This window comes from Macaca fascicularis, chromosome 2 (assembly GCF_037993035.2).
Source record: "Macaca fascicularis isolate 582-1 chromosome 2, T2T-MFA8v1.1".
Taxonomy (NCBI): Eukaryota; Metazoa; Chordata; class Mammalia; order Primates; family Cercopithecidae; genus Macaca; species Macaca fascicularis.
In genome coordinates this window covers 88752486-88764971 of record NC_088376.1, presented here as the reverse complement: position 1 = coordinate 88764971, position 12486 = coordinate 88752486, and the positions used below count along the sequence as shown (strand labels likewise).

At 37.3% G+C, this 12486-nt stretch overlaps 1 protein-coding gene across 16 annotated transcripts in view; it reads left to right on the top strand.

Annotated features, from left to right (window-relative positions):
• The window catches only part of TBL1XR1 (TBL1X/Y related 1), a 185464-nt gene that overhangs the window by 158218 nt on the left and 14760 nt on the right, over positions 1-12486 (top strand). For all 16 annotated transcript variants that reach the window (XM_045386615.3, XM_045386609.3, XM_045386613.2 and 13 more), the window contains 5 exons: positions 82-145; positions 234-331; positions 1444-1504; positions 9392-9513; positions 9671-9745. In XM_045386615.3, the coding sequence (XP_045242550.1) occupies positions 82-145; positions 234-331; positions 1444-1504; positions 9392-9513; positions 9671-9745 (420 nt within the window). The remainder of the gene's footprint in view (positions 1-81; positions 146-233; positions 332-1443; positions 1505-9391; positions 9514-9670; positions 9746-12486) is intronic.

Here is a 12486-nt window from a genome sequence, read left to right as displayed (position 1 = left end):
TAAACATGAAATACTTCAACAACAATTAAATTATAAACCGTATCTAGATTATATAATTAAAGAAATGTTTTTCTCTGGCAGAGTGAAGGTACACTTCTAGCAACTGGTTCCTATGATGGGTTTGCCAGAATATGGACTAAAGATGGTAAATGAAGCATTTTCCTTTTTATTTTGTTGTTGATCTGAAGTTAGAAAATTTAAAGTAATGTTACTGTTTTTCTTTTGAATTTTAGGTAACCTTGCTAGCACCTTAGGGCAGCATAAAGGCCCTATATTTGCATTAAAATGGAATAAGAAAGGAAATTTCATCCTAAGTGCTGGAGTAGACAAGGTAAAAGCTCATTAAGTTCTGTAAAGGTGAATGTATTACAGGGTTTAATTGAAAGCAGTGTTTTGTCTTAGCTGCCAATCACATAAACATTCCTATTTGGGAAATTCAAATATGAATTTATGATAGAAATACTTTCTTAGGTCTATCAGCTCTTTCCTGAATCTACTTATCAAAATGTTTTTATCCTTTTATCTGTGTGAACACTTTTAATTTTAGCTGGAATTTGAGCCATAACCAATGTCATACCTCCTGCACTTTTTGCTTCCCTTCTGCGGTTTCTAGTTAGTCTCACCAGTGAACATGGCTCTGGAGTGAATCCATGGGAAATTCTAGAGCTGGTCTGTTAGCCAACTCCTGGTACTTAAGTGAAGCTAATATGAAATGCAGGATCTGTCTAGTCTTCATCTAACTTGGCTGGTGAATATAGATGAATTGGAAATACGACCTTCTTCCTCCTAAATAAGGGTTTAAGATTATCTTAATCCAGGAAGGGACATGATAATAATTGAGTGTGGTGTCAAAACAGGGAAATGAAGAGAAACTGGTTCACTCTTTATATTCAGAGAGCAATAAAAAAAGGGCAAAAGGGGAAGAAAAGTGAAGTAGGCTGGGAAGGAGAGAGATTGAGTCCTGTTGATAGTCACTGCCACTATACAATACTTGAGGTTCTTGCTTTAAGTATTGCCAAAATTCAAAGCTGCCTTTTTGTGTAAATATGAGCCTTTAAAATCTTTCAATATTGAGAACTGATTGCATTGTTAACCAAAAACTTCCTCTGTTAGTAAACATCTATACGAATCTTACTTTAATGTACTATTGCAATGGAGTTTTTAAAGCAAAATCTAATACAATGCCTCACGCTTTGTAGATTGCCAATAATTGTTATTTGAAGTAAGTTGACCGAGCAGAATCAACAGGGAAAAACCAAACTACTTAATAGTCATTTGCTCCGAAAGTGGAGTATAGCCTTGTGGTACTATTTTGGGATAAAGTGTTTAAAATTAAATCCACTCTGACATTGCATATTGCTTTAATACAGTTAGGCATATAATTTACGCATCTATGATAAACTTCTTTGCATGAGTTTATTTTTCTTTTCCTTTTACTCTCAGACTACAATCATTTGGGATGCACATACTGGTGAAGCCAAGCAACAGTTTCCTTTTCATTCAGGTAAATTTCTTATAATTTACGTGAAAGCTGGAGCTTGCTTCTGTTTTTCTAACAAAACTTCTAACAGCATATAATTTATTTTAAATGTTGAAATATCAAGTATCAGTCTTGTTACTAGTCCTTTCGAGAGTTGATGTTCCATGACATTCAGACTCTTAATTGTCAGAGGATCATCAAACGTTTTCTGTGAAATGCACCATAAATAAAGCATTTGCAGCCTGGTGCAATTAGGGGTGGCATTATTTAATGGAAAGAACATAGATTTTTGAATCAGAAAATCTAAGTTTGAATGTCAGTTCCACTCCACTTAAGAAGCATTAAGACTGAGAGTCACTTAACCTCTCTGAGCCTCCTTTTCACTATCTGTGAATGAGGGATAATAATAATAATAATAATGCCTATTTGTTATGGGGATAAGACTAAATGATATACATGAAAATACTGCATAGACTCCTGTAGGTTTAGGTATTGTCATTTTCTCATTTTGGATCGAGGTACCTGAGCATCTGTCTACCTGAAGTGAACAATAGACTTTCCCAATGTTATTGGAATGTTGGTGGCTTAGATGGATTTCTCTTTTAAGAAATACTCACGCCTGTAATCCCAGCACTTTGGGAGGCCGAGGTGGGCGGATCACAAGGTCAGGAGATCGAGACCACGGTGAAACCCCGTCTCTACTAAAAATAGAAAAAATTAGCCGGGCGCAGGGGCGGGCGCCTGTAGTCCCAGCTACTCGGGAGGCTGAGGCAGGAGAATGGCGTGAACCCGGGAGGCGGAGCTTGCAGTGAGCTGAGATTGCGCCACTGCACTCCAGCCTGGGCGACAGAGCGAGACTCCGTCTCAAAAAAAAAAAAAAAAAAAAAAAAAGAAATACTCAGTCTGGTACTTTTATCTGATTAATCAGACCTCGAAAATAGTGCTCCGTCCTGCATGATATACAGCCACACACCCAGACATTCAGCTTGAGTAGAGAGCCAGGCATATTTTTGTGCCTGCGCTCCATTTCAGTCTAGAACCTTTGCACCACTTTTCAGTGAGTTTCCTGACTGCAGGAACTAAATGATGTTAAGCTGGAACAAGATACCCAGTGGTTTTAGTATTACCTGATTTAGCTGTCTCTCTGATTTTGTTGTGCTGGAAAAAATTTTAATTTGGAGACTGACTAAAATAATAACCCTGGTTCTTCTCAAATCTTTGATGACATCCTTTTACAAACAGCCAGTGGCACAGCATCAACTTTAAACTGGAAATTTGCAACTTCAGGCATTTTGCTTTTTTTCATTCTTTGTTTAGTGTGCCTAAACAAGCAAAATAAGGTGCAAAATGATTTTTCTGTAGTATCTGAATAAGTTTGCAAACATCGTTAAACAATTCCACTTGATGAACGCTCACCACTCGAATAAGCATTTACACACATTTTTGTTCACCTGTTGTACTTCCTTTTCACCTTTGCTTCTAGTTTTCAGAATTCTGTCAGGCTTCTGGCTGTTAATCATAAAAATTTCTCATACATCCTAGGAGTAATGTAAAGTTGAAGTATGTTTATGGTACTGTTGCTGGGTACCATATGATTAGTACCAACTTTGTGTTGGAGATGATGCTCTTTCTGTCCCCTTTAGTCCTGACTACAACCTGATGAGGTACATAGTATGAAAGTATTTTTATGAATAAATAAGCTTCAGTTTACCCATCGTATTCTTTCTTACCATACTTTTGTTTTTAAAAACAGTTTTATTGAGGCACAGTTGACATAAAATGAACTGTATATATTTTACTTGAACAATTTGATGTATTTTGACCTATGTATACACCATTGAAACTACTACCACACTCAGGATGATGAATATATCTGTTAACCTTCAGACATTTCTTGTTGTCCCTTAGTAATACCTCTCTCCCATCCCCAGAGATTAGATTACATTATATGATTGGAATCATAAAGTACATACTCTTTTTTGGTCTGTCTTCATTCATTCTGCATAATTTTTAATTCCTGCAATATACAAAATATATCTTATTCAACTGTTTATATTATCAGTAAGGCATCTAATCAACAGCTGGCTATTAGTTGGTAAGATTTTGGGGATTCAAAAAGCTATATGCAGATTTCCAATTGCACAGGGGGCTGGTGCTCCTAACCCTCACATTATTCAAAGATTAATTGTATCATATGTTCAAAAAGCTAAGTAGAGACAGAGAAGATGTCATTAAACTTCTAGAGGCAAAAACAACATGTGAGATGAAAAATGCCCCGATAGGATAAGCCACAGATTTGATGCTGCAGAAGAAATGATTTACGACCTTGGAGGCTGCATAGAATCTATCCAAAAACAGAGAACATAGACTGGAAAAGAGGGTGGGGACAGAGCATCAATGAGTTGTGATACAACTTTGGACAGACTAATACCTAAGTAGTCAGAATCTTAGGTAAAAAGGTAGGGAAGAGGGGCAGAAAATAAAATGAAATATTTAGCCCATTTAAAATATCACCTCAAGGTAGATGGTGACCAGTTAAAGGTGTGCACTGTAAATCCTGAAACCACCACTAAAAATAAAGAATTACAGGTAAGAACCCACCAAAGGAGAAGAAAATGTCATCATAAAAAATATCCAATTAATCCAGATGGAGGTAGAAATACAAAAAGAGGAAGAACGGAAGAGATAAACAGAAATACAGTAAATTTAAATGTAACCTTATGACAAAGCAAATTAAGTGTAAATGGCCTAAATATTAAAAGGCAGAGATTGTGAGATTAAATCAACAAGCAAGACTCAACTATATGCTGCCTATGTAAAATAGACTTCAAATAGAAAAACATCAATAGACTGAAAATAAAATGATGTGAAAATGTATACCATGCCATCACTAATCAAGAGACAGCTGAAATGGCTACGTTAATAGACAAACTAGATTTCAAAGCTCAGAAGAATTACAGGGAAAAAGGAGGTTATTAATACAATGTTAAACAGTCAATTCAAAACATTTTAAAATGACAATGCATTTAATAACACTTTCAAAATGTATGAAGCAAAAAATGATGGAGCTTCAAAGGAAATAGAAATTACGGGGCTTCCAATTAGTGTTGAATATTTCAATATTCTTCTCTCAATAATTGATGGAATGAGAAGACAGGAAGAAGGAATTAAGTCTGTAAACGATTTGAAGATTATCTAGTAACTTGACCAACTAAATGACATTTATAACAACAATGAAATTAAATTAGAAATCAGTATTAGAAACATCTCTGGAAGAGCCCAAATACCCAGGAACCCACACTTTTAAATAACTCATGGGCCAAAGAAGAAATCAAAATTAAGTTAGAAAGTTTTATATTTGACTGCAGATTTTATGAATTAATAATATATTAAAATCCATTGAATTGTATACTTTAAACAGGTGAATTGGTATGTGAATTATATGTCAATAAAGCTTTTTAAAAATGAAGTCAGTAATAAATGCATCCTTCTTCGCTCATAGGTTTTTTCCTTCTCTTTTAAAATTACGGAGGCTACATGGGTTAATGAAAGTAAATCAGAACAGGGGTGGATTAGACAAAAATTTTAACTTTAGCTCCAAGATTTTAAAACATTGTATAATTGGGAAAATTAAGTTTTCTTAGCCTCTTAACGTGTAAAATGAGACCGCTGTTAGTGAACACACCTGTCTCACTTGTCAGGTACATAAAATTTTTTTTTTAAATGTTAGAACCTTCTTTCTAAAAAGCTTGTACTATCAAGACTCATTTTAGGAATAAATATAAAATAAAGAGGTATGTGTTCTTTGATTATATCAATCTGTAAGCACTGTATTTTATGAGGCAGGCATATCACAGAAGCATTAATCACACAGCTTACGTTGCAACATTTCCTACATCTCAACAATCTTGATTTGGTTATGTAGTTTGTTTTTTTTGTTTGTTTGTTTTCTTTTTATGAACCTAATAGCTTATTTGTTTTAATGCTGGGTTTTTTTGTTGTTGTTTATTTTAGCCTCCTCTCTAACATTTTGCAGGCTGCCCTGTATAAAATTAACACCTCTGGAACATCCTGACGGATATTTGGCCTTCTTAATAACATTTTAGTGTATCTTTAACTGTCTTCTAAATCAATTAGATTTTTCAGGCTTCCTTCCCTTCCCCATTTTTTGCACTTGTTAACAATAGAAAGATTATTTACCAAAGAAACACTAAAATTTTTAGAATTGTATTTTAAGTAATAACATTTAATGTTAAAATGAAAGTGCATAGTAGTTACTGAATTAGCTTCCATGGAGGAAAATGGAGTGTAAACCAAACAGACACTCCAAGAAAGGGAATTTAATACAAAGAAATAGTTGCAAAGGTGTTGGGAAGAGTGAAAAACTAAGGAATAGGAGGTAACCCAGAGACTAATTGAAGGAAGTCTAAGACTCTAGAGGAGAAGGCAGGACGTGATTGTCCCGTAGGGACTGGGATGTAGAGGATAGGCTGCCTGGCAATACTCAACACCCAGTCTGAAATGATGGCAATCGTGCCTGTCGTCTTACTACTCCTGACTTTGGACTCCTCACTTTGAATTCCTGACAATGTCTTACATTGTATGAACCCACGTGGAAACCACTAGGCACAGGAACCTGGGAAATAACTTAAAATAGCCCTCCTGGGTTTCTCATCCTAGCAGGGCAGAGTACAGAAAGGAACGAATGAGAGTTGACTGCCAAATGAACAGGACAGTCATCCACATTGCTGTCAGAAATGGTGATGCACACAAACAGAGGCAGAGTTCACACATCATGCTGATAAAGTTGGCACATATTTTTGTTTGCTAGTTGATTTAGGTTGGGTTCTCCCAAAAGGCAGGCCCTGTGCCAAACATTTGAGTGACGTGACTTATTGCGGAAAACCTCTTAGGAGAAATAAGTGAAGAAATATGGGAAGCAGGATGGGGGAGTGGGAAGAAGCCAAGGAAGGAAGTGATCGCTGGTGAAGAAAGGCGCAGTCTCAGCCTGGTGCAGAGGGGAGCTTGCACCTCACGTTTTTCTTGCATTAAACCAAGGATGCTAGGTCTTTAGATCTCCCCTCCCTCCCTCCTTCCCCAAAACGTACACAACACCAGCTTGGATACACGTCTTCTAGGGAGGACGCAGCAGCAGAGCAAGGCAGTTCTGTGAAGTTTGTCCCTGGCAGCCTTTAGCAGTGAAGCACTCAGCTGGGAATTGTACACAGCACAGGCAAAAAGGCTTATGGGCAGGAAAACCAAACACCAGCTAAAGCAGTGCTGCTTCATGACTAGTATAAAAGTGCAGCTTACAACGTACTCAGCCTGACAGCTCTGAAGTGTGGTTTTTGATTGTGTTTACTTTGTTGGGAATTCTCATAATTTGAAATTTTGTATAAAAGGTGAATTCATGTTAATAATTTCATATGGCACTGCGTTTGTTAAAAAGTTCACTGAGGGAGGGTTAAATGTTTTAAATATAGTTATTTGAAATTTCATATACCCTCCATAGTAAGTTCCCATTAAATATTTTCTTTCCAATCTATTTCCTTTATGAACTTAATCCAAGTGGTGTCCTGATACCTAGTTTTTCATTATAGAAATATACCCAAAACTATTTTAATGTCTGGTCATATTACTACAATTAGCTTCTTTGTTCTTTAGTACATAGTACTTTTACATTTGGGGCTTACCTGATTTGTCTTTCGCCAGGCAATGAAATCAGTTTCTCTTTCCTGTTATCCTTTGTCTTTTTTTAAAAAAAGTCTCCATATAGTTCTGATTAAAATTTCCTTTCTGAGTTCTAAATGCTTTAAATCTTCTTTTTGCATTCTTTTTACTTCTCCTATCCGTAGTTAACAAGTTCTTATGCATGACATATCTCTTGGCTTATAAGTTTAACTGCTGAAGCACCTGTTTATGTTTCATTTTTAACATAGCCAGTTACTGTTATACTTGGATATACGCAATGAGAGAGTTTGTGGCTTTGTTTTCCCTTTCCACAGACATCTCTAATCTCCTTTATTAAATGCTTTGTATTTCTACTAATTAATATACATAGCTAAACTTTTTGTTTTTTGTTTTTTGAGACAAAGTTGCCCAGGCTGGAGTGCAGTGGTGCAGTCCTGGCTCACTGCAGCCTCGATCTCCTCAGGTCAAGCAGTCCTGCCTCAGCCTTCCAATAGCTGGAACTGTAGGCATGGACCCACTACACCTGCTTAATTTTTTATTTTATTTTATTTTTTAGAAATGAGGTCCCACCCTCTTGCCCAGGCTGGTCTCAAACACCTGGGCTCAGGTAATTCTCCTGCCTTCACTCCCAAAGTGCTGAGTCACACCTGGCCACACAGCTCAACTTTAACCCTCTTGTTTTTCTCCTTTAGTTTTTTCTTTAAATTAGGGTTGATAAACTTTCACTAAAGGACTTGAAAGTATTTTAGACATTGCAGGCCATAAGATCTCTGTTGCCACTAGTCAGCTCTGCCCTTGTAGTGAAAAAGCAGCCATAGATAATATGCAACTTAATGCATTTGTCTGGGTTTCAATAAAACTCTTATTTATGGACACTGAACTTTTAAATCTTACTTCATATTTGTATGTCTTCCTTTGATCCCCTCCTCCACCCTTGCAATATAAAAGCCATTCTTGGCTCATGTGCCATAGTTTGCCAACCCCTGCTTTAAATGCAGTGTCTTTGATATACTTCTGTTGCTTAACCCAGTTACTCACTATCATTACCGTCATCTGTGTTGCTAATTACGGAGATTCTTTGCACCTTGCAGCAGGGGAAAAGGATGTTCAATAATTTCAGAGCTAAACTCGGGCAAAGTATTAAATGCGAGCCTGGTTTGGGGCTTTGGAGGTTTTAAATTCATTGATTTTAAGGGGCATTTGCTTTTAACAGGTGTTTGACAAAAGTTGCTTAGAAGAAAATTATTTGGAAATCATATGCCGTATTCCATTTGTTAGTTGAGTAGATAATAATGGGAATGATACATATTCAGTATAACACTTGTCTGACTCTTGTAATTTACAAAGTACTTCCACATACATTACCTCACCTGGTCTTCACCATGTGTACTAAGGATAAAGATAGTACAAGTTTAGTATCCCTTATCTAAGTGTTTGGGACCATGATTGTGTTGCACTTTTTATTTATTTTTTTTCTGATTTTGGAATATTTGCATATACATAAGGCAATATCTTGGGGATGGGACCCAAGTCTGAACATGAAATTAATTTATGTTTTACATACACCTTATAGCCAGATGGTATCATTATATAGTATTTTCACTAGTTCTGTGCATGAAGTAAAGTTTGTATTAAGTATTTAATGTGTGGAATTTTCCACTTGTGGCATCATACTAGCATTCAAAAAGGTGGAGATTTTGCAGCATTGTGGATTTTGAATATTCAGATTGGGGTACTCAACTTGTGTGTTAATCCTCACTCTAGATGAGGATATATCATAAGAGGTTAAGTGACTTGCTTGTGTCCACTAATTAGGCAGTGACACAACCGAGGCTTCTTGTCCATTGAGCACTCACAGATTTTAGAAATGAAAAGCATGATATCTTCACGTTTAATTTTATCATTTTATAAAAGAGAACCCAAGACCCAGTGCTAGTAATTTACGGAACCAGCTCTCAGGGACCTTCATCTCCCGGTTACTAGGCCAGTGTACTTTCTTTTAGGGCCTGCCTCACCTAGAAATAACTAAATTGAAATTTGTTAATACTGTTAAATATTGATACCTTTATTTTAATTTTTTCTTAATATCTTAAAAAGTATAAAGTAAAATGTTTAAGTGCCTATTAGTGTATTTTATTAGTCAACAATGGTTCAAAGCTAAAACTCTTGGATTTTAGTACATGTGGAATAAACGCAAACCTTACATTTGTTCTTTTGCAGCACCAGCATTGGATGTTGATTGGCAGAGCAACAACACCTTTGCTTCTTGTAGTACAGATATGTGCATTCATGTCTGTAAATTAGGACAAGACAGACCTATTAAAACATTCCAAGGACATACGGTAAGGAACCTTTTTTCCACGTTACAGTGGTCGTGGTTAACAAGTAACGTTTCAGAATAGTTTTAAAACATACATAGTTTTAAAGTATGTATGTTTAATGTTCAAATAGCTACCCAGTCTATACAATGAAAATGTGAATATTTGCTGTTATTTTTAGAATGAAGTAAATGCTATCAAATGGGACCCAACTGGCAATCTCCTGGCCTCCTGTTCTGATGACATGACTTTAAAGGTAATTTGCTTAGTAGGGAGAAATGGGATGGGGTGTCACACACTATGATTGCTCTGACTGTTTTAAGATCATTTAGAATGTGTCTCTTACATTGAGTGTTTATGTCTGGATGAAAACTCCGACATTTTAAATGGCTAACCATTGGTTTTTAAGTTTTATACTTTCTTTTCTGAAATACATAAAACTATTTGAATGTAGCAAATTATATTAAAATGATGCCTTATGATACAATGGGACTTTTATGATACCCTGTTAGTTAGGGTTCTCCAGAGAGACAGAACCAATAAGAAGATGGATGGATGGATGGATGGGTGGGTGGGTGGGTGGGTGTGTGGATAGATGGATGGATGGGAGATTTACTGTGAGAAATTATGTGAAAAATTTTTATTATGTGAGAAAAATTTATGTGAGAAATTATTTACTGTGAGAAATCATGGAGGCTGAGAAGTCCCACAGTCCACTGTCTACAAGCTGGAGGCCATGAAAGATGGAGGCGTGGTTCCATAGCCAGAGAAGGAGTGCCGATGGTGTAAGTCCCAGTCCAAGAGCAGAAGACCAGCATACCAACTCAACAGTCAGGCTGAGGCAGAGAATTCTCGCTTCCTTGGCGTTTTTAGAGCCTCACTGGACTGAGTGATGCCGCCCACCCCACCCCCACACTGGGGAGGGCAGCAGTCTGCTTTTCTCAGTCAGCTAAGTTAGCTCGTCTCAACTGGAAGTACCCTCAGACACGGCCGGAAATAATGTCTAACCAAATACCTGTACCCTGTGACTCAGTCAAGAAGACATATAAAATTAGCCATCACCAATAGTAAGAAAGGTCGTGCTATAAATTGTCTTCACCATTAGAAAGTCATATGTTGATGCAATTAGAGGTTATTTGCAATTAAATTTATTTGCATATGTAAAGATTTGACTAATAAGTACTCAAGATCTTTGTAGCATTCGTGGATTTGATTGAACGTCTTTGCGTTGTATTAATTTGATTTTGCTGTGGTATGAATATATATTACCATTGCTGGAAAACTGATATATAGCAGAGAATCTCTCAGTGAGGGAGCTTAGTTGACATACGAGCATCCACATCTCAACATGGATCTCTGTTTTTCTTGTTGTATGACTAAAAGCAAAACTGCTATCTTGCACCTAAGCAGATCTAAGCACACCAGATTCCTCAGTTGGGGAAAAAAGCATTTTGAGGTAAAGAACAACCTAATACTTATTGCCAAAATAAATGAAGCTTTAAGCCCTCTCCTGCAACAGGTAACCTTCTACTGAAAACAGTTTTATCCTTGACTTTGCAGTACCAAGGACTGCAGATGTGATGGCACTTACAGATACGAAAATCTTGAGGGAAGACTGCTTTTCCTGCTACTATGAACAGATTAAATTTAACCTTGGGAAGCTTGTGAGGTTTTCTCCCTTAAGTATCTGCTATGTTTTTAGTTAGACAATTCTTAAGTCTGGGCTCCCTTACAAAATCGCTAATAGTAATACTTTTCTTAATGCTTTCATCTTTGGCTTTTCCTTATATGTACACGCATTAATGCTTACAACATGAAAAAATTTATTCTGAAATTGTGTGTGACACATTTGAGGAAATGACAGAAGGGTAATGTCCAGAGGGCCTTGTGCCACATATTGAGTTGAAGGTGGAGAAAAGTTAAAGCTAGAAATTGTCAGAGAGTTTTTCTTCATCCTAAGAATGTTTAAAGGTCATGAAGGATTTTAAAGCAAAAACTAGGGTGGATGGATAATGTGTAATGGGCTGTTTTCTGAGGAGAGGGAATGCCAGATGGAATGAGGTGACGATGAGTCATGTGAGTGGAGGAGATAGGTGGGACTGATGCTTGGAGAACTGTAAGCTCAAGATTAAAAACTGGGAATTCTTAGCAGATAGGTGGTCGTTAAAATCCTTGGGCATGGCCGGGCCTGGTGGCTCACTGTTGGGGTTCAATCAGTCTGGTGGGAAAAATATTAGAGACAGTTATAGAAATAGACACAAATCTTCTTGGAAGGCTGAGAAGTAACTTCAGTAATCGATCTGGTTGAATGCAGCCTGGTTCCTTTACTTTGAGTTAAACAAATTAAAGTAGTAATAAAGAAAGGCAGAGTAGTTTACCTAGCTAGCTTGTTTACTTATATAATATTAAGACTAAGCTTTGATGTACAATGGGTGCTTAAGTGCGTTTTACTTGGGAAGTCCCCAATGTCAGTTACCCTCCAATGGTGTTGACTCAAGCCTGTATGAATTAATCTTACTGAATAAATGCGAGTCTCACCAGCTGATCAGGGCCATGGTTGCAACTGTTCACAGAACTCTCCAGGGAGTCTACAAGTGGCTCAGACACCCTCAGCTGGACTGGCAAAACAGAATATCTGTGTGTTAGTGTACTTCATTTATCCATCGCTGGGTCAGGGTCTGCGGGGACCCCAGCAGCTGGTACCCCTATGAGAGGCACGTTGCCACAGCTCATACCTGTAATTAAAGCACTTTGGGAGGCCGAGGTGGGTGGTTCACCTGAGGTCAGGAGCTCAAGACCAGGTTGGTCAACATGGTGAAACGCCATCTCTGCGAAAATACCAAATTTAGCCAAGCATGGTGGCAGGCGCCTGTAATCCCAACTACTTGGGAGACTGAGGCAGAAGAATCACGTGAACCTGGGGGACGGAGGTTGCAGCGAGCCAAGATAGTTCTGGGCGACAGAGTGAGACTTGATCTCCAAAAAAAAAAAAAAAAA